The following is a 23132-nucleotide window of genomic DNA, read 5'->3' on the forward strand; positions in this document are numbered from 1 at the left end:
CGCCCGGCTATTTTTTTGTATTTTTTAGTAGAGACGGGGTTTCACCATGTTAGCCAGGATGGTCTCGATCTCCTGACCTTGTGATCCGCCCGTCTTGGCCTCCCAAAGTGCTGGGATTACAGGCTTGAGCCACCGTGCCCGGCCAATAAATTCTTAATAATATCAGTAGGATAAAGGGTTAACCAACCTGGATAATTTGAGACTGGAGGCTTGTAAGTAGGCCTAGGACCTAGAAAAATAAGTTTGATTTTATAAATTCACCAGGGCCTTATCAATATAAAATTATGACTTTAATTTTGATATTGATTTTTTATCAAAATGAAAACTACACATACTTTACAACCTTTGCAATTCCACATCTTAGAATTTAACCTACATATATATTTACACAAGTATATAAGGATGTATGTACAAGAATGCTCACTACATTTTGTATTTTATAATGGAAATCCTAGAAGATAACCAATAGTAAATCATTAAAGTAATGTGAGGCTGGGCGTGGTGGCTCATGCCTGTAATCCCAGCACTGTGGGAGGCCGAGGCAGGTGAATCACTTGAGGTCAGGAGTTTGAGACTAGCCAGGCCATAATGGAGAAACCCCATCTGTACTAAAAATACAAAAAATTAGCCGGTGTAGTGGTGGGCGCCTATAATCCCAGCTGCTTGGGAGTCTGAGGCGGCAGGAGAACTGCTTGGACCCGGGAGGCGGAGGCTGCAGTGAGCTGAGACCGCGCCACTGCACACCATCCTGGGTGACAGAGCGAGACTCTCTCAAAAAAAAAAAGGAATGTGCTTGGGGTAAACATATTTTTCTTTTTAAAAAACTGTAAGTAGTATGATACTACATAATTTACATCCTTCTCTTTTCCACTTAGGACTTCCTCGACATTTCTTCATGTTAACACATTTAGATCTACCTTAACATCATTATGTAGTTATTTAGTCTTCCTCTAACTGATGATAAAAAATGACTGACAATCCCGTAAGGAATTTTGATTTGTGATGTTTCAAAAAATATCCTTGCATTTTCTCTTTTTAATAAACATTTTATCACAAGCAGTTCTCTCTTCTGCTCTCCGCTCTCCCAACACTAAGCTAGACCAGTGTTTTATAAATACTTTATGAAATGCTTATCGTCAATTCTTTCAAAAGACTATATCAACAAACTTAGTGTGTATGCCCACTAGGAGCACGTTAGTAAGCATGGATGCCTCACTGAGTATAAATTGCACATGCAATCTTGTTTTGCTTATATATCAGTCCACTAAAAAACCCATCTCTTCCTGACCCTCAAACCCTACAGCACTCAACTCAGGAGGCTACCAGTTACCAAGCTGTTATAGGAATTATAAGGTTTTTTGTTTTTGTTTGTGTGTGTGTGTGTTTTTTTGGGTTTTTTTTTTTTTTTTTTTTTTTTTTTTGAGACGGAGTCCTACTCTATCACCCAGGCTGGAGTGCAGTGGCATGATCTTGGCTCACTGCAACCTCTGCCCCTCGGGTTCAAGCGATTCTCCTGCCTCAGCCTCCCGAGTAGCTGGGATTACAAGTGCCTGCCACCATGCCCAGTTAATTTTTGTATTTTTAGTAGAGATGGGGTTTCACCAACTTAGCCAGGCTGGTCTTGAACTTCTGACCTCGTGATCCACCCACCTCAGCCTCCCAAAGTGCTGGTATTACAGGCGTGAGCTACCCCGCCCAGCCTATAAGAAGGTATTTTAATTACTATGTTAACATGTATAATTCCTTTCGATCCTTTAAAATATTAGGGAGATAGGAAATATATAATCAAATTAGAAGCCACTGATTGAGATTTCAGTTCAACACTCATATTATACTAAAGGGAAACTGAAGACCACAGAAATGATGTTAACTAAGCACACTCTGCCCAGACTAAAGCTCTACCCACAATTACTACTGTCTCTTGCTTCTGCTGCAAGCAAAGCGAAACCAGAGATTAAATCAGGATAATTCCTCCCGTCATATCAAAATAATCTCTCCAGTCATAAGCACAGTGGTTGACCAGGAGTCCCTGCAAAAGTCTTCTTTTTCATTTCAATAAATGAGGACTTTTTCCTGCCTTTCAGTTGCTATAAAATTTAGTGCTATTGCCAGATAAAACTGCCCACTAGAGAGAGAGAAAAAAAAAGCAACATTATGAGGTGTAGAAGAGGGGCAGGTAGGGAAGAGGCAGAAATATAGATCTTGTTCTGAGGACAGCAGAAATTTCCCTGTTTAAATGTGTTACATGAGAAGACTCAAACTTGCTGCATTCCAGAAAATGAAAGAGTCATGCAATAGGAACAAACTCAGTAAAGGTGTCAACAGATCACTTCTGAAAAGAATAAAATAGCAAAGTTGATGACATAAAACATACATATTAACGAACATATTAACACACATACATATTAACTAACATACATGAACTTTCCCCTTCCCTAACATTAAGTGTAGGATAAGTCATATTAGTTAGCTCTAAGACCTTTCTATATACCAGGCACTGTGCTAAGTGCTTTAAATGCATCCCACTTATACCTTACTAATACGCAGTAAGGAAGGTACTAAATCAATTTTTTAATATATACACACACACACACACACAATATACTACATATATATTTTATATATATACACACACACACACACACACACTCAAAATTTATACAACTTTCCCAAGGTCATATTCCTGTTTATATCTGCAGATTATGGCAAATATCTGCAGATTATGGCAAATAATTTTAGAATCACTATGCATAACAACTAAAATGGCTATAGAAATGTCCTCCCTCCTTTCATTACTAAAAATAAGTGGACACCACCAGAAATTTGAAGGATTTTTTAAAAAATCACCAGGAATTTAAAGGATTTTCGAAAAAATATAAGCAGGATATTACTAAACCTGAGGCACTGGACGTTGGAGATTTTGTAGTGGGAGAAGTCGACACTGGAAAACAAAATAATAATGTAGATTGGACCAAACACTTGGGAGTTATTGCTGGCATTTTCTCCAGGAATTTACAAGATTTTTGAGACATATAAGGAAGAAGCTACTAAACCTGAATGACTCAAAGTTGGAGATTTTGTACTAGAAGGCGGCAGCACTAGAAAACAAAATAATGTTAGAAGATCAACCACTTGAGAGTTATTGCTCTCATTTTTTATATGAATTATGCCACTGTTGACTTACTTAGATAAAAATGCCTATGTTTCAATTCACTCCCAAAAGTTGTTGTAATTCACTTTTTATACATAAAAATATTAAAAGCATATACCCATGCAATGTATGTAACATGCTAAGAACCCTGGAAAAGCACACAAAATCACAACAGCAGGATTTGATGTGAATTTCATGTCATATAGATGGCACAGAAATGAATACAAGACAGAGTTAAATACTAAAATTGTTTCTTTTCAGTTATTCTGTATGACTGACAGTTAATATCAAAGAAGTAAAGTCTAAAACGAACAGCAACAATAACAAACCAAGACGGAAAAAAGATCACCTTTGTACCTTTAAGACATTTTGGAACTGGGGGATCCCAAGTACTGTTACTCTCACAGACAATTTTGTCGCTGCCGTTGAGGTAATAACCCTTATCGCATTCAAACATAACTGTCGCTTTGTAGTAAAATTTTTTTCCAAATCCTGATATCTGTTTTCCATTTTCGACTACTGGAAATCGACATTTGACCACTGGAAAATTAGAGAAACCTCAGAATTAATGGATATCTGCTTTAACAGAAAAAGTAGTACAAAGTAGTAATTTCCATTGGGAACAGAGACAAGGAATGGAATGCAAGATGTTAAAAACATTTTTTAAAAGACTTTAAATATTAACTGATATATTCTCCTTGATATAGAATTCTAGGGTGTTTTATTTTTCTTTCAGCACTAACAGACATAACCATATTGTAACCACGTTTTCTTACGAAAACCTGGCTGGCTGTCATTCTTTCTTGTCCCTGCCCTCCTGAATGTAATATGGTTTTTTGTTGTTTTCCCCACTCACTGGTTGCTTTTTAAACTTTTGTTTGGTAGTTTTTACTAAACTACTGCAGGGGGGCGGTGGTGGTGGCAAATTTTAGTAATTTATTCATCCTGCTGAAGGTTCACTGAATCTCCTGGATCTGAGGTTGTTTTGGATCTAATTTGGATAATTTTTGGCCAATATTTTTTCAAATAATATTTTACACCATTCTCTCTCCGGTCTTTCTGAAAACTCCAATTACATGTATGTTTCACTGCTTGATACTCTCCCACAGGTCTGTAAGCCTCTCTCTTTCTTTTTTCAACATTTCTTCTTAAATAAGGTTCAATTTCTATTGACCTGTCTTCAGGTTCACTGATCTTTTGTTGTGTCCAATTGTACCTAACGATATTTTTAAAGGTTAGTTTATTGGATATAATTTACATACAGTAAAATTCACCCTTTCAAGTGTACAGCTGTATGAGTTTTGACAAATGCAAATAATCATGTAACTACCACCATAGTAAAGACACAGGAAAGTTCCATTACTCTCCAGAATTTCCTCATGCTCTTTTGTGAGTTACCCCTCTTCCCCCTCACTCCCACTTCCACAACCAGTCAACCATTGATCTACTTTTATCCCTATAGTGGGACTTTTTCAGAATGTCACATAAATGGAATCACAGCCTTCTTAGTATGGCTTCACTTAACATGATGCTTTCAAGATTCATTTGTGTTGTGGTTGCATGAATCAGGAGTTTATTCCTTTTAATTGCTGAGTATGAGTCCATCTTTTAGAGGTAGCACAGGTGGTTCATTCATTCACCAACTCAAGAACGTGTGGCAATTTGCAGTTTGGGGTGATTATGAATAAGGCTGCTGTGAACATCCTCATATAAGTTTCTGTGTGAAAATGTTTTCAGTTTATTTGGGTTGCTGTGTTGTATGATTTAACTTTACATGAAATTGCCAAAAAGGTCCCAAAGTGGTCATTTCACTTTGATTCTCGCCATCAGCATATTCGAGTTCCATCTGCTCCATATCCTTGTCAGTACCTGGTATTGTCAGTTTGGGGTGTGTGTGTTTAAATTTCAGCCATTCCAATAGGTATTTAGTGGCATCTCATTGTGAGTAGAGACAGTTTTTATTCCTTCTTTTCCAATATGTGTGCCTAATTGCTTTCTCTTGCCTTATTGTACTGGGTGGGATCTCCAGTACAATGCTGAATGGAGTGGTAAGAGTGGACATCTTCACTGCTTTCCTTCCAGAATTAGGTCTTTATTAATTAGACAGAAATGTAATTAAGGTTTTTTTAACCACTAAGTACAATGTTATTTTTACCATTACGTATAATTTTTTTGAACCATTAAGTGTAGTGTTTGCTGTGAGATTTTTGTAGATGTCTGTTATCAGGGTAAGACAGATAGTATCCTTCTGTTCCCAGTTTGCTGAGAAGTTTTATCATGAAAAAATAAGATGATGAATTCTGTGAAACACTTTGTTTTTCTGCATCTAATAAGATAATCACATGATTTTCTTTCTCCTTAATAGTCTCCTTATGTGGTAAATTACATTGATTAATTTTTGCATTTGAACTAATCTTGCATTCATAGGGTAAATCCTGCTTGGTCATGATTTACTTTTCTTTTTACGTATCACAGGACTTGGTTTGCTAATATTCTGTTGAAGACTTTTGGTCCTGTGTTCATCAAGGATATTATTTGTAATTTTCTTATAATGTTTTTGTTTTCTGGCTTTGGTATCATGACAATGCTATCATCATAAAATGGGCTGAGAAGTGTTCCCTTCTCTTGCACTTTCTTGATACGCTTGTGTAGAATTGCTATTATTCATTCCTTAGATGGTTGGTAGAATTCCCCAGCGAAGCCATCTGGGCCTGCAGTAGGTTATTAACTACAAATTTTATTTCTTTATAGGAGTATTCAGGTTATCCATATCTTCAAGTGAGTTTTGACATTTTGTATCTTTCAAGGAATCTGTCCATTTCAGTTGTCAAATTTGTAGGCATAAAGTTGTTTACAGTATTCCCTTATCATCCTTTAAATGTCTACAGGATATTTAGTGATACTCTCTTTCTCATTCTTTTGTCTGTTGGATAATTTTGTTATTCAAGTGAAGTTTACATCACCAATATTAAAGAATAGTCATATGCACAAAAGAATATAAAGCTTTTTGGCTAAGGGCTGGAGAAGTTAGAAAAAGCACGAGAAACACACGTGGGGTGGACATGAGGAAGGAAAGTGAAAGGTGTAGGAACCTCCACCTTACTTCCTGAGGCAGGACTCTCAAGACTCTCAAGATCAAGCGGCCATTAATTACATGGATTCAGATTTCTTTCATTCTAGACTTAAATTTAACCTTAGGTTTTTGCTCCAGCACCAATTTAACAGAGCAACATAGGCATTTCCAATCTAGCAGCACACGCTGTTTCCAAGCGCGTGTGACTGGCGCACCGCAGCTCCATCCATGCACACCCCAGGAGCGCGGCCCATGCCCAGAGCAGGTGCCTGTGCTGCTGAACCTGACAAGAAGCCTCCCAGAACACCACCTGTCACAAGGCGCCACCTGAAGGGATCTGAGGTCTCTAAAGATCAACTGGTGCCTGTGATTTCCAAAGACTTAACCTTAGCCTTCAATGACATTTACATATAAATTGACAAATAAAAGCCTCCATAATTTACACTTCAGTCTAGGAAGACATGGCACAGATCTTCCAATGACAAAAAAAAATGTAGCAGCTGTGTGTGTGTTCCCCATTTTGACCAAGCTCTCACCGTAACACAGAACATAAAGGAGAAGGGTTGCACACAAATTTAAAGTATTAAAAAAAAAAAATCATACGTTAACACTGTTGACTCAATAACAATACAGGGAAACTCACTGCAAAATAAAATCCCTTATTTAAACCAAAAGGAATGAAATGTACCAACTACAACTGTGTAGGCTCTAATGTAGCAGCACAGAATGTTTCCAGAAAAAACATACATTGAAAAAAATAAAAAATATTCAGAGATAAAACATAAAAAGATTAAAAAATATATATCTTAAGAGAATTTATTGCTCAAAACATACAAAACTTAATTCTAAGAAATTCACCTACCTAAATTTAAACAAGATTGCTGCAGTTGCAGCTTGCCATCCTCCAGGAGACATGAAAAGGGACGAGGGGCATAGGGCTGTGGGGATGTCAAGACTGCCCCAAGGTCAAAAAGCCTTTGAGGAGAACCCTAGCTCCCACTGAGACCAGCCTCCGGCCTACCCTCTGCAGAGGGGAAGACAGGGGACGGGTCTGGGGCTGCAGACCCTGCTGGAATTAGCAGAGGAGCCAACAAGGCTGGGGGGATACAGGCCGGCCAGACTCCCTTAGCTGGATCCCGTACTCCACGTCTGGCCAGCACTCTGGGGTGCCTGGCTCAGGTCTCCATCAGGATCTCCACCACATATTCCTACTTGCCCAGGTCAGAATGCAATTGCAGCTGGAGGTGGGAGGCGGGGCGGCTGCAGGGCCAAACCTTTGAATGCTTTGCAGGGCCACCTCCCACGGTGTGGATCAGCACCGTATGTCCAGGTCGTCGTAGGAACTGACCACGTCTGAGGCCAGCTCTTCCATGCAAACTGGGGTTTTTGGTCTTCAGTATTTCAAATATCTAGATACTTCTGAAAGTCTCCTCTATTTCCCCAGGGCTGTCCACCTCTCAGATGCTGCTTGTCAGGACTCCTGGCGCCAGTGCTGAGGTGACAGAGGAAAGGTCTGAAAACTGGCCCCTTCATACAGCAGTGTCCAAAGCGGGGGGCATGGCACACCCCCTCTGGCTCCCGCGTGGCGGGCACAGGCCACCGGCACAGGATCTCTGCAGAAACCAGGCAGTGGAGCAGCACCCACCCCACACTCTCGGGTGCCACTGTTCACCACATCCCATCCTGGGCCATCTCCTCTTGGATCTGCCAGGCGTGTTGGCATTGAGGACCCTGTGGCAGTAGTTGGGCTCCACCAGCAAGTGGTAAAGCTGGAGCTTCTAAAAGGACAAGTCCGGGAGTGACTGCCCCTGCCGGCTGCAGGAGGGCAGGGTCTTCAAGCTGGCGGGGGTGCCGTGCCTGGCTGCCACTTCTTTCACTCTCAGTATTGGTTAATTTGCGTCTTTTTTGTCAGTCTGGCTATAGGTTTACACACTTCATTGATCTCCAAGTAGCAACTGTTGGTTTCATTGAGTTCCTCTTTTTTTTTCTCTTCTCAATTTCATTGATTTTGGCTCTATGTTTATCATTTCCTTACATCTGTTAGTTTGGGATTTAACTTGCTCTTTTTTAGTTTCTTAAGGTGGAAAATTAGATCATTGATTTGAGACTTTTCTTTTTTTCTAACACAAGTATGTTATGCTATACATTCCCCTGTAAGCAATGCTTTAGCTGCATCCTACATATTTGGGTATTTTGAGATGTTGTGTTTTAATTAAATTCAAAACACTTTGTAATTTCCCTGCTGACTACTTCTTTTATGCATGGGTTATTTAGAAGTGTCCTGTATACTTTCCAGTTCTTTGGAGACTGGCTTTGTTATTGATTTCTACTTTCATTCTATTGTGATCGGATAATATATTTTGAATGATTTCAATTTTTTGAAGTTTGTTAAAAATTTGTCTTATTGTCTAGAATATGGTCTACTTTGGAGAATGTTTCAGGTGTACTTTGGGAGTATATACTTTTAAACCACTGTAATTATTCAGTGATTTCTTTCTTTAAATGGGCAAGTCCCCTACAGGGTCTTCATACTTTTGGTCACTCCAGAGTGCCTTAAACATTTGGTCTTTTAAATTTCTTTTTTTTAATCAGAGTTTATCATTTTTATTTGTGAGATGATTAGTCTGTTACAGTTTACCACTACCATAGCCAGAACTCTTAGATTTCTTATAATACAAGATGAAACTTTCTTTAAGCTAGTGTGTGTTGATTTATTTTTTTGGTTATTTCAAACAAAAACTTCTAACTCATGCAGATACACAGTAGTTCACATTGTATAAAATGAAATGCCAAGAATATGTAGGGGTGAGAAATAGGGAACTCTATCTAGAACTCTTTTTTGACTTGAATTGACCTGTACTAAAATAAATTAGAAACCAATTATACAGGAGGAGGAAGCACATACACCTGCTTTGTTTATTTGTAGATAAAACTATTTACAAAATGTTTCCAGAGAACTTACAAATGAAGAAGGAAATAAATTGAAAGGTTACCTTTACACTCTGGAGCAGCATGACTCCATGTTGAATTGTTACCACAATAAATCATGCTCTCTCCAATAAGTGAAAATGGATCTGGTCCAGGTGCAGGATCACAACTGTAAGTTACTGCATCAAGATACTCAAACACTTCTACTTCACTAAAGGTGTGTTTTCCATTTTTTATTTTTGGAGGTGGTGTACACAAAATCTCTTAAAAATGAAGAAAATGAGGAAAGGAAATGTAAAAGATTAAGACAGCCTTAGTAAAATTTCTATGTCTTCAATAAATTCGTCAACATAGGGTTTCTACCAGCTGGCTGTGAATTCAATATGGATTTAAAAGAAGGTTTCTATGAGCAAATATATTATCCCAAATTCAAACCATTAATGTAGTAACTAACTTTCAGAACAAATCTCATTTTCTCAAAGTGTAAATGCCCATCGACATGGTTTGGATCGGTGTCCTCACCAAATCTCACGGGAATTGGAGTCCACAGTGTTGGAGATGGGGCCTGGTGGGAGTCGTTTGAATCATGGGGGTAGATTTCTCATGAGTTGTTTAGCACCATCCCCTTGGTGCTGTTCTCATGATACTGAGTTCTTGGGAGATCTGGTTATTTAAAAGTGTGCAACATCTCCCGTCCTCCCCACCTTGCTCCTGCTCCTGCCACGTGAGACACCTTGTTCCCCCTTTGTCTTTCCCAATGATCATTAAGTTTCCCGACGTCTACCCAAACCCCCAGCAGATGCCAACATCATGCTTCCTGTAGAGCTTGTAGAAACATGAGCGAATTAAACTTCTTTTCTTTATACATTACAAAGTCTCAGGTATTTCTTTACAGCAATACAAAAATGGCCTAATACGCCTATATTTATTTGCAAGGCCATGCTAAGTTCTGTTCTAGTCATCACAAGAAATGCTCACAATTAATGAGAAAATATGCTTAACTCAGTGCTGGTGGAGAAATCCTTTGCAATTTATAAATATATTCATTATCTAAATTGGTGGTTCACAATGCCACCAAAATATTATTGTCTTTTTTCACTCTGCTCCTAATAAGAATACACTGATTTTTTTCCAAAGGCTTAGCATGACTTTGCATGATGTTGAAGAGATGTGCAAAAAAATGTGAGCAATGCCACTATTCTCACTAATTTTATTTTTATTTGGAAAATTTTTATTTTTCATAAAAAATGTTACATATGTTAATTTGTATTGCATCTATTCTTACAAATTAATCAGGCCAGGTGGGGTGGCTCACATTTGTAATCCCAGCACTTTGGGAGGCCCACGGAGGCAGACTGCTTGAGCACGGGAGTTCAAGACCAGCCTGGGCAACATGGCAAAACCCCGTCTCTTCAAAAATTACAAAAAGCCAGGCATAGTGGCACATGTCTGAAGTCTCAGCTACCGGAGAGGCTGAGGCTGCAGTGAGCTGAGATTGTGCCACTGCACCCCAGCCTGGGAAATAGCCTGAGACTCTGTCTTAGGAAAAACAAAACCAAAACCAAAACGAATCAATAATTATTTAAAAACCTCTCTGTTTGAATTACAATATGATAAATTCCAATAGATATAACCCACATAAAATAAAGTTCTTTGGGATCTTTGTTAATCTTGAAGTGTAAAGGGTTCCCTGAGGCAAAAATCTTTGAGGACTACTGGTCTAAATTAAAAAAAAAAGAATTTACTTACTTTCACATAATGGGGGCTTATCGCTCCAAATTGCTACTGTGTCTTTAAGTTCACAATATAGAATATCTTTACCAATTAAGTAATAACTAAATGAGAAAAGAAAGGGTTACCGCTTTACATAGCAATTAATAAGACACACATAATAATGAAGGAACTTTTTATATGGTTTCTTTTCTATACTGCAGTAGTTTGAGGAGGTGGTTTCTTAAACAACATACTATATAATGAAAGTGCTAAATAAATCTGCAATTTAATCAAATAGAGTTTCTCCATTTGAATACATATTGGCCAAGAGCAAAGATGTCTAAATAACTCTGCTGTGCCTTTCTGCCCAACCTCTTTGCTGCCTCCTGCAATCACATCACACATTCATTTCTGTGCCTTTTCTCACACCACTTTGCACAGTAAGGACAAGGACTGTGTAGAGAGAACAGGTCCTAGAGCTGGAATGCCTAGATTCAAGTCCCTGCTTCTCAACTTACCTAGTTGCTTGAGCTTGGGTAAATCACTTAAAGTTCCTTCACTCAGTTTCCTAATTGATTAAAAGGGGATAACAGTACATGGGGTTGTTTAGGGGATTAGGTAAGTTAGCATTTGGCACATAGTTAGTGCACATAAGTTTTAGCTCCTATTAATATTATTTAGAACAGAGTGTATTTCTAGGAATAGCTCATTGAGTATAGGAATGCTTTCATTAAGTATACCCCTATACTCAATGAAATCTTCCCTGATTTAAATTCATAGGAATCTCTCCTCCTTCTGGACTCTGAATCATCATGAATAATTCTACTTATTTGGTATTCCTCATTTAGGATTTTGCTTTTATAGCTCTCAGTATATATTGTCTCTCAATAAGGTTAGAACTTCTTTTAGGAAGGTCAGTGTCTTAAAGTTTTGGTATCCCTCAGTGTGCCGAGCAAGCAGTATGTGTCAACTGAATATTCCAATATTTCTACTTGACCAAATTTTAAAAACTGTCAGTTGCCTTACATAGTCACAGCTGATTTTTCCTACAACACTCACTTACTTTTTCTATATTATGGTGTATTACTGCTGTTGTTTGAATCTGGTTTGTCTCTACCAAAACTCATATTGAAATTTAATTGCCAGTGTAACAGCACTGAGAGGTGGTGGGGCCTTTAAGAAATGATTAGGTCATTAAGCAGGATAATGCCTTTCTAGAGGGTGTTCATTAATTCTTGAGGGAATGTGCTCTCATTCTTGTAGGCTTCGATTCGTTACTACAAGAGCACATTGTTATAAAGCGAGAGCCCCTCCCTTGTGCTTTGTCTTTTTTGCAGGTGCTACATTTCCCTTTCACTTTCCAGCATGTTATGATGCAGCATGAAAGCCCTTGCCAGACACTACTGCCATGCCCTTGAACTTCCCAGCCTCTGGAAACATAAGCCAAATAAATTTCTTTTCTTTATGAATGCCTAGCCTTAAGTGTTCTGTTTTAGCAAGAGAAAATGGACAGAAAATTACATTTACTCTCTAAATGCACATTTATCTCAAATGTCTAGTATCTCCAATATATAAGACTTCAAAATCTCTACAGAACAAAGGCTATTACTGAGCGCTCAGTACCGGTTTTTGAGATGCTTCACATTGTAGCAGTCTCAAAAATAAGGTTTTTCAACTGAGAGATTTTGATCAACATGATGGTAAAGGCTAACCAGGTCAGTTTTGGTCTGGTAACACTTAACAGAGTCATCTGGATACAAGCGTATCTGTAGTTGGCAATTCTATTTCTCATTTTTGTGAGCCCTACTTAAACTCTAAGAGTTGGCGGATTTAAATAGGGGACACTCAGTTGTGAAGGATAAATTCTCATGATTACTACATTCTTAATGCTTACAACAGACTTATTGTCAGAAATAACAAGGAGTTTTGCTTTCCTTCAGTATCAATTATTTTCTACTTACTTTAATATCTTGCCTATCTCCATAAAACATCCAAGAGTTGTTTGGCTAGAAGTATAACTTGCCACATAGAAAGCAAAATTAAGTTTACAGGAAAGCTTAAGAAGAGAAGCAAAACAAAAATAAAATTACTAACATTTCCCTTATTTCCTCTAAGGAGCAACTTACCCCTCATTACAAATAAAGTGTAACTCAGAACCAAACTCGTAAGACCCATTTGCAAGGACTGCTTCACCATTTAAAGGATCCTGTATATGTGGACACATTTCTCCTAAAAGAAAATAATTTTGACAGTTTTCAATCCAGTTATAAAACAGATCTGAATCAGAATCAAAATTCTGCAGTGCTCTTTTGAATGCATGGGAATATTATTTTATTTACAAAAAGATTTCTTGGAGATTTTGATTTCTCAAAGCCCGCAATAATGCATTGCTATCTTAAACCTCATTTCACAAGAAGAAAATCATTATCACCATAGTGGAATATGTACCCCAAAATGTGCAAATCTCTAGAGCAAGCAGAAAAAAAAAAAAAAGGAAGGAAGGAAGAAAGGAAGGAAGGAAGGAATCTCTAGAGCAAGCAGAAAAAAAAAAAGGGGGCTCGTTTACTTACTATAACAGCCCTCATCTGAGACAGGTAGCCATGTATGATTCCGATCACAAATACTATGGGTGGCAAGAGGAGGTATATAGAAGTATCCTTTTTTACACTTATAATCTACTCGTTCCCCAACCTCATAGTAGGGTTTTGGTTTACCAATGAGCTCCATAGCTTCAAATGTTGGTGGCGCCTCACAGGCATCTAGGGATAAGAGAATAGGAACATGAAGATGAAGTACTGATAGCACTTTAATGAGCCATGACTGTGGTCTGGCAGCAAGTAGTACAGAAAAAACAGAAAGGCCCTTGGCAAGATTTTAAATGATTGTTCCATGCTTTTACCTGAGTGCTGGTAGTAGTGGAGGAAATGGGACTTGCATGTTTTAAGTAACAATCCTATTAGCTTTTGGTTTCTTTGGGAATAAGCATTCACCAATAAACTGAAGAGACAGCATTAATGTCTTTGGTCTTAAAAAATATACGGACGCATCTTTCCCCACATTTTTCTAAATGCATTTCAAAAGTAACTTCTCCTCTAAGAAGTCTTCTACAGTATAGAGCACTCTGCTCAGATTGTTCTTCCATAGTTTAAAACACTAACTTATAATAGCTTGTCGCTTCAGGCTATCTTCTCTTAAAAGGCATGTTCCTGGGGTTCAAGGAACATGTTCTTCTTTTTCTACTATACTCCACCCACCTCGTGGGTGCTCAAGAAATGCTGACACTGACAAACTCTATCTGCCAATAAGTATTCAATAAATTGTCTGCTACTGTGCCTGGGGAGATCAAACAACTCTAGTTTGGATTCATGTTGTGCTAAGTCAAACAAAAGGCTCAAGCTGCCCTAAAAGGACAGATAATAACGTGAAAGTCTGAGTTTATGATGATGAGTGTTTATTCCTGATAAGCCTGTTGCTTTTCAGAATTACTTGCCCTGTGATTTAATCCTCTTCCTTATTTCTTGCCTCTTTTGCCCTACTCTGCCACACTGAGTAGCTTGGCAGTCCAGTAGTGTCACATCCTGGTGCTGTTGCTCACCTTGCTCCCTCTGCTCTGAATACCCTTCCTCCCTGGCCAGTAGCTACAACTCCTGCTCAACTCTTATCTTCCTTAATCCACCCATCATCTCCTCCAGGAAGCATTTTCTGCCTCCCCCTGGGAAGCAGTGATCAGTCAACTTCCCCTGGAATCTCCTCCTGCATGGATCTCTCAGGTAATTATCACATGCTTTTGTGTTTAATAGTTAACATGGCCAACTACATTCATCCATGCAGCCACAACACGCAGCACAATATGTCACTCATAGTAGCTATCCACAAAAAAATTGGTACTCAAAGTCCACTGCTGTCAAACACAAAACAATGTGAATAATATATTGTAACCAATTTCATATTGAAAACAATCATTCTACAGCACAGTGGAGAAAGAAGATTAGGCCATTTCTCGTGCTGCCTATCTCCCAGTCTTCTGGTATCCTGGCAGGTGACCGGATATGGACTGCTCTCTTTGCATGGTAGTATGCCGAGTAAGCAACTGAGAAGCTACTGTGTACGCACTTACTGATCTTGGCTTCTTTCATCGGAAATAAGGAAAACACCTAAAATAGGCAGAAGAGACCACATACAACAGGAGATTGGGGATTTTGTCCAAAAAAGCAGTTCCTCTACTGGAGGAATGAATGAGAGTGGCCTGAACTTTGATACATTGTTTCCTTCAGCTATCTGGAACCATTTGGCAATTACCTTTGAGAGGGCAGGTCTCCCATGCACAGCACTGTCTGCTTACAAAACCTTTTCCTTGTGAGACTGAGTTGCTCCAAAAATTGAATGTTTATTTTAATCCATGTATTCTCTCTGCCTAACATCGTGAGTTCTCATTTTCACTTTCTCTAGGTTTCATACCTGTCTTGATTTATGCTTATGAACCTCAAACTTAACCTTGTTTTTCCTTCTCTTCATTCTTAGTTTTATCTTCCATGTTGCACCCTATTTATTTTATTTTTGTATGTTCCTCTATTTCAAATCGCATTCATCATCTTCAACTTACTGTTTTGTTTTGTGTGTGTGTGTTGTTTGTGTTTTGTTTTGTTTGGTTTGAGACATGGTCTCTCACTCTGTCACCAAAGCTGGAGTACAATCAGGGCTCACTACAGCCTTGACCGCGGGCGCTCCAGTGATCCTCGCCCCTCAACGTCACAAGTAGCTGGGACCACAGGCATGCAACATCACACCTGGCTAATTTTTTTTTTTTTAATTTTTTGTATAGGTGGGCAAATTTTTTGTATAGGTGGGCTCTCCTTATGTTGCTCAGGCTGCACTTCTAGCACTAAGCCTATTCTAAGCATTAATCGTAAAAGACAAAAAGAAAAAGTCCTCTCATTTTCTTATCACCACTGCTCCCTACTCCCATCACCCTCCTTCAAAATGAACATTTTAATGATCAGTGAGCTGCAAGACTGAAGTACCGGAAGCTCTGCAAAGTTAACACAAACAGGGGAGACAGATCCTTTCTGGCCCTCAGCTGCCCCTGCCCTAGCTTTTTAGGTACCACAGAAAGACCATCCTGAGCAGAGCTCTTTAAACAACCCTCCTCTTGGAGGCAGGAGGAGCTTTTTCCTAGGCTCTAATCGCCAGCCGAATAGTATATTTAATTTTCTGGTATTTAACAGATATGGAGGCAAACAAATGGGGCTTTTGGAACCACAAGTATGACAACACAGGCAGGATCCCTGCATTCTGACAGGGAGAGACAAAGAACAGAAAAGGTCATTTTAAAAGGGTGATTACAAGTGAAGAGGGACTTGAACCGGGTTGTATGTTCAACCTGAGATGGGGGAGGTTGTGGGGGCGGGGGCGGGGGGGCGCGTTCAGAGAAGGTCTCCTAGGGCATAACCTTCCAGCTAACTTTGCAGAAGAGCAGGCCTGTTTCTGCAGCAGGTCAGGAGGAAAGTGTTCCCAGGCTGAGGGAACAGCAAGCACAGATGCCCCAAAGTCTGTTTGATGAGCAGAAAAGCCTTCCCTCCCTCGAGACATCTGTTAAATGCTGTCAGATATATATCTGAAAATTATACTCCTTTCCTCCAGAGAACTTTCCTTGGTTCATAATTTGTTTGTTACTATTAAGTTTTGGCTAATGTCTGCCACTCCCAATACATTGTAGCAAATAATTTATTGGTTACCTACTGTGTTCCCGGCACTGAGCACTAAGCATCGAGCAAAACAAAGTCTCTGCTTATCTTCCTGCATGAACGTGTGTGTAAACCAATAGTGAAAAAAGGATCCAGAAAATAGGAATGGTTTGTTATTGCCTACCAGTGTAATAGCAATAGACATACAAAACCCATATTCGTTGAGCAAATGCTCCTAAGGAAAAAAATGCAACACAGAAACTATACGTTATTAGATCCTAAATATAATTTGGACATAGATACACATGAAGCGCACATAAAGTCAGAAAGAAATATACCAAAATATTAAAAATAGTTGTCTTTTGATTCTGTTCGTGTCGTACAATAAGCATGTATTTCTTAGCGGTTTTTTTTTGTTTTGTTTTGTTTTGACAGGGTCTCACTCTGTCATCCAGGTTAGAGTGCAGTGGCATGATCACAGCTCACTGCAGCCTTCACCTCCTGGGCTCAAGCGAATCTCCTACCTCAGCCCCCAGAGTAGCTGGGACCACGGGCACACACCACCATGCCCCGCTAATTTTTGTATTTTTTGTACAGATGGGGTTTTGCCATGTTACCCAGGTTGATCTCCAACTCCTGGGCACAAGCAATCACCCCGCCTGGGCTTCCCAAACTGCTGGAATCACAGGCGTCAGTCACTGCGCCTGGCCTAGCATGCATTTTTAAAATTACTGATTCCATTCAATGAAATACAATACAAATTTAGTGGGATAGGCCTTAAGCTTTAGTTTATGAGCTGTAGGGGAAAATAAGATTAACATTATTTGCCTTCCTTTGTTAGGATACTAATTTCTCACTAGGCTTGGTTACCAGTGTTTTTTAGGTTGCTTCACATCTCTCAAATATGACTCTAATGAAAAGAAGGAAAACAATGGCAAAAATCCATTAGATAATGGAATCAGATACTGTCTCTATTGGTTGGGAACAGGAAGATGACTCGATGGTCCACCCACCCCCAAAAAAGCAGCCATTTAAAAACTAATAGGAGCTCAGGCAACACGAAAGTCTGTTCACAGCAGGCACAAAAATCATGGCGCGCCCTTACCACCTCTCTAACACCAGGCACTGAGAGCCTGCTCTCACCCAATATGCCCTCCCCAGCCCCAGCGTCCGCGTTCACTCCATTCAAAGCAAACAGTGAGCTAGCTGTCTTGCCCACAGTGAACTCCGCACACAGGCCACTTGCGCACAACAAGCTCCCAGCAACACCTGGCCAGGCCCCTCTCGCCCAGCTCAGTCCAGCACATGGGGCACACCAGACGCACTGCAACCCTTACCGCGGGTACTGTCCAAGCCCTAATGAACACTCCACTCACCAAGGCACCAAGGGAACATAGGGCAAACTCTCACCATGGGCACAGCACGGGCCCTAGCAACATTCCTACGCACCTGTGCACTCCAGAGCAAGCCCTCACCTGGGGCGCCCAGTCCGCACTCCCCTTGTCGACAGGGCTCAATCCCGAAAACACTGTTCACGCTTTTGAAGGGGACACAGCCAGATCCTGCGTAAATGCCGGCCGCGCACACCACGCCCCGAAACAAGCTTCACCTCGGGCTCTGCGTGGTCCCCGCATTCCCCGCCACATACCCCCGGAATCTGAGCACTACACCCCTCGGAGAACCCTGGCCTCGCTCTCTATCCCAGGCAGGCACAATGTGCAGTGAGCCCCGCCCCGCGCCTCCTGCCCGACTGACTGCGCAGAGCTCTAGCCTCGCCGCGAACGCGCGAACTCGTCCCGGGGTCCTACCGGAGAAGGAGGATAGCTGCAACACGAGGGTAGCCAAAAGCAACCCAGGAAACCGACCGGAAGAAAACGGACGCTCGCGGCGGCCGGGAGGCGCCATGGCGCGATGCGGAAGACGCCGCTATTTTTCCGGAGGGAGAGCAGAGAAACCGAGAGCCAGCCGAGCAGGGAAGCCCCTTCTGAGGCCGGCTATGGTACGCAACAATCACCAACTCACAAAGTATCTAGGGCCGCAGGACAGGTGGGCGTGGCCTGAACCGCGCCGGGGGCGGAAGTCAGTCGACTCACGAGGGCGGCTGGGACCAATCGGCGGGCTGTGGGGTGGGGCCTCGGCGCTCAGAGGCAGCCGTTGGCCTTCGAGGAGACAGGGCGTGGCCCTGGCGGGGCCTACCTGCCCTGGCTTCCCGGACCCGCCTCTTTTCTTGGGAAACCTTTGGCCGACCATCCCGGAAGTCTGAGGCGTAGTGCGGGAAAGGGCTGCCTCTTGGAAAACTAAGCTGCTTTGGTCATCGTTTCCGGGAACTCGAGAATCAAGAATAAAGCACTTCGACGTAAAAACAGAGATCCAGAGTCCAGGCAGGGGGTCACCGTGGGCCAGCACCGCTCAGGGTTAGTTTTATCCTGGGGCCCTGCAGGCTGTCTGGACTGCCTGGGCCCTTATTTGGTATTTTGCATTAGTCAGGCATTATTAGGAACAATATTTGAGTTTTTCTTGCTTGAATGCCTGCTACTGTATCGTCTCGGGGCCGTCTTGTTTTCACAATCTCAAAGGTTTGACTTCTGCACTCCCAGCCCCTGAGATAACTTGCTCTTTGCTTCCCTCCCTGGAGAGGACCCCTCAGAATCTAAATTATTAAGCAACACCAGGCCGTTAGCATATTGAGACTCTATGGGGCCCTTGCCCTTGAGCAACTGAATGTTTTATTGAAGACGAAATACACATGCATGAACAATGTAAGACCAAGGGTGTCCTACGTGCCAGTTGGAAGCAATGAATGCAGGAGGATTGGGGTGGGTAGAAATTGTTAGGTGAAGAGTGGATAAGGGGGAGAAGTTTTCTGGTGAAACAATCTTAGGAAGAATATCGGAAAATTAAGAATGAGCAGGATTGATTTGTAGGGTTCTGAGTAGTAAACCGGTATGACTGGTAACAGGAAAAAAAGGGACATGACTGGCATTACAAGAGCAAACAAAGAGTTGGCATTTCTTCCTCTCAGACTGGCAAAGAATTAAAACCTCAGCCAGTGTGAGTGAACGTGTTGCAGGGAGACCAGCACTCTGTTTGTAATACAATTTTTCAGAATGTTAAAAGTCTTAAAGTGGATATGAGTTCTGTTAGGCTATCAGTTCCCAGAGAAATCATCAGAGCTGTGATCAAAGATTTATAAATTTTAAAAAATGTAAACCCTAAGTGTCTAGCAAAAGTAATAAGGAATTTCTGGTAGTTAGCTTTGTGTGATGGAATTCTATGCAGCAAATATTGCAAAAGAATACCAAATATGAGAAACTGATATAATTGTAAGTGGAAAAAGCAGAGTTCAAATTGGCATATGCCTTTTGGCATTACTTTTATTAAAAGTACCATACTAATATATATAAAAAACTGGGAATACAACAAAAATAATGGTTGATAAGATTATAGATATTTCACTTTCCTTATGCTTTTCAGTTTTCTGTTTTCTATGTTGACCTTATATTACATTTAGAATAAAGTAAAGAAAACATATTTTAAAAATCAAACCTATGTATCAAGGGCTGTTTTGTTCATAGAATTATGGGAGTAGAACTTGTATTACACAGGGTTAACCTATGAAGAGGAAGATGAGGAACTGGATGCTCAGTGTGTAAACCTCAAATGGGTCTTATAGAATTATAGAACTGAAGTGTATTTAACAGTTTTATAACTGAGATGTACTGAAGACTTTCTGGGTTCTCCAAACCATGGAATTCCTCTTCCTGTCAGACCAACAAAAATTTTAAAATTCTTGGCAGAGATTATAAGACATTAAGTGTGGAGGTGGTATATCAAATAAACATCTTAGTATCTTGGATTATAAAATTCAGATGCTCCATGACAGCAATTAAAGCAGGTACAATTAAAGAGATAGTAAATAGGAAACTCAATGAGGGGAAATTATTATTTCTGTTAATGTATGGTGTGAAAGAGTTATATGACAGACATGTTCTGTGGCTCAATGCCAGCACTCATTTGCGAAAGTGGATAGTCTATTTATTGTCCTCTGCAACAATAAATATTAAAAATTCTCCATCTATTTTCAGGCTTGGAAGAAAAATGTCTTTTTTCTCATGAGGAATTTTATTATAAACTATAGAATAAAAAATATGGCTAGTGTTTGATTTCCTAGTTTCAAGTGTCAGATAAGATTCAAAGATTGATATTTTATTGAAACTTTCTTTCAATCAGTAAAATTTCTATGCCTGGGGTTAATCAAGCCATTCTTAACATACTCGAAGACTTTCACATTAAATATTTAAAACTTATTTTTATTTGATTCAACTGAGGCTTCATTTGAATGGCTCTGAGCCTTGTTCTCTACTTTTTGGATAAGTTTCATGAGTCAGGGATAGCATTTTCTCGTTATATCTACAGTGCCAAAATCTATAATAGGTATACAATGAATAACTGGTAAATGTTGGATGAAATGAATGGTTCTTGTGGTCAAGGGCATTTAACATGTCTCTGTCAGTTCTCCCCCAGCATGAGTTTACCAAATGCCCAGAAAGTTCTGAGAGATTTTGATTTAAATAATTTTAGACCCTAGAAAACAAATCGAGATCTGTCTGTAAAAGGGATGAGCTACAAATGTCTGCACAGCTAACTTTCCTAAATCAGATGTTGCAAGCTTACTTGTAAAGTGGAGCTGTGGTCTATCCCTTAGCCTTGAGATCATTTTAGTGACCAGTTCAAAGGGAGGCTGTCGACAATGAACTTCCTGAGGCCTTAACAGGGGTAGAGCTTGAAGCCAAAGCTTTGAATGAAGTGGATTTATGAGATTAAACACTAATGTTTCCTCCAACTCCTCCTATAGATTTTGTCAAACTGCCAAAGAGAAGAAAAGGAGAGAATGGAGGATATGTGTGTTTGTGGACCACATTTGGAACTATGGGATCTCCTTTAAGGGGCTTATGAAGGGCAGTGTGGGTGGTGGCTGGTGTGCAGGGATGTCATTAAACTGTGGCCAACTCTTTTAAAATTTGATGTTAGATGTTTCTTTGCCTCGTAAATTAGTATACTGTATTTACATTATGCTTTTCAGGAGCAGGTGTAGTAGTATGAATGGGCCTCTATTTGCATCTACTAAGCACCTGCCAGCCAACTGACCTTTATGGTTAGCTGTGTCTGATCCTCTTTCCTGTTACTATCAAGAGCATTTTTGTGGCATTACATATGAACACAGGGATTATGAAAACAATCAGGTATAGAAAGAGGTGCATTTCTCAGAAGGAATGGATAGTATTTTGTTTCCTCTTGGCTTTTGAAGGCTTTAAAAACATAAGTATATTAGAAATTATATTCCATAAGTCGATTTGCAAAATAAAAATAAAGTATTTTACTCCTTTCTCATTGTAATGGTAGAAAGAAAATTTCATTTAAGCCTCATAAACTTTATATACTTGGTGTGCCAAAAAAGCAAACAAAACAAAGAATGTTAGTACTAGGAATAGCTTCGGAGAGCAATTGGTGTCCAGCCCCTGCTGATAGGGCTCCGATGTGCGGAGGAACACCAGGTTCTTTTGTCTCGCATTGAATTGGAAAAAACAAGATGGACACATGTGGAGTGGTTTTAAGGAGTGGAGAGTTTAATAGGCAAGAAAGAAAGAAGAAAGAAGGAAGAAGCTCCTCTGTATGGAGACAGAGAGAGCGGGGCTCCAAAGCCGAGAGTGGAGACCTCAAGTGGGGCAGAAGCCAGCCAGATATATGTAGAAGCTGGAGGAGGTGGTGCCTGACTTGCACAGGGCTCAGCATATTGGTTTCACTAGGCATGTCATTCACATAGCCTGCGAAAAAGCTGGCCTTCTCACCCTAGTCTTTTAATTTGCAAATGCAGGGCACCATGATGTTCTACACGCGTGGGGATATGTGGGGCCATGTTGCCAGGCACATGTTGGGGCAAGGGCAAGAGGACAACCATGGGAATCATCATGTTGGGTGGGCCCAGTTTCTAATGGCCCGTACTTGCATATCTAAGGTTGCCTGCCTGGCTCTAAGGGCCTGGGCTTTTCTTTTTGACAAGAAACGTTTCTGGAGCTGCTTTAAAACAAATGAAAACTTTCCAAGGACCCCTTTTCCTCTCTATATGTCTAAAATAATTTCTTAATAACTCCTATCACATTCTCCCCCAACCCCCCGAGGAGACAACCTAATTGCTGTTAGGGGGTTATGGGTGATGACTTTTTCTGGCTACTTCCTGCTGAAAATGGACGTCAAATGGGGAACACCAGCTAGGGCTCTTCCTGGGGTCTATCTAAGGGTTCTTGGAAATAGGGTGTGTCCATGCGTGATCCAGTTTGCAGCACCCATTTGGAGTTTGGTTGCTTCTAGAGAAGAAACAATTTGAGTTACAGTATTGAGTATACAGGGTTTAAGTATTAATACAAGACATATAACCAAGAGAGGGCTTAATAAAGGGTTTAACCAATTCCATAAAGAAGACTGGAATCCATTAAAGAGGGATTGTAACTACCCGGGACTAAAGCCTGCATTTTTCCTGAGCTTGTTGATGATTTAGATTTGATCTTTTTTTTTTTTTTTTTTT

At 40.3% G+C, this 23132-nt stretch overlaps 1 protein-coding gene across 8 annotated transcripts in view; it reads right to left on the bottom strand.

Moving 5' to 3' along the window:
• The window catches only part of CD46 (CD46 molecule, complement regulatory protein), a 43637-nt gene extending 25007 nt beyond the window's left edge, over nt 1-18630 (bottom strand). For 3 of the 8 annotated variants that reach the window (XM_011975852.1, XM_011975849.1, XM_011975850.1), the window contains exons 1-7: nt 18358-18630; nt 13436-13624; nt 12992-13094; nt 10902-10987; nt 9218-9415; nt 3509-3691; nt 188-229 (exon numbers count right to left, since the gene is read on the bottom strand). In XM_011975852.1, the coding sequence (XP_011831242.1) occupies nt 188-229; nt 3509-3691; nt 9218-9415; nt 10902-10987; nt 12992-13094; nt 13436-13624; nt 18358-18454 (898 nt within the window). In that variant the 5' untranslated portion in view covers nt 18455-18630. Of the gene's footprint in view, nt 1-187; nt 230-2896; nt 2942-3053; nt 3099-3508; nt 3692-9217; nt 9416-10901; nt 10988-12991; nt 13095-13435; nt 13625-18357 lie in introns of all 8 variants that reach the window. The other 5 variants (XM_011975845.1, XM_011975846.1, XM_011975847.1 and 2 more) reach the window with 3 other exon arrangements.
• Between the last annotated feature and the right edge of the window lie 4502 nt (nt 18631-23132).

The sequence above is a fragment of the Mandrillus leucophaeus genome, unplaced genomic scaffold (assembly GCF_000951045.1).
Source record: "Mandrillus leucophaeus isolate KB7577 unplaced genomic scaffold, Mleu.le_1.0 Scaffold159, whole genome shotgun sequence".
NCBI lineage: Eukaryota > Metazoa > Chordata > Mammalia > Primates > Cercopithecidae > Mandrillus > Mandrillus leucophaeus.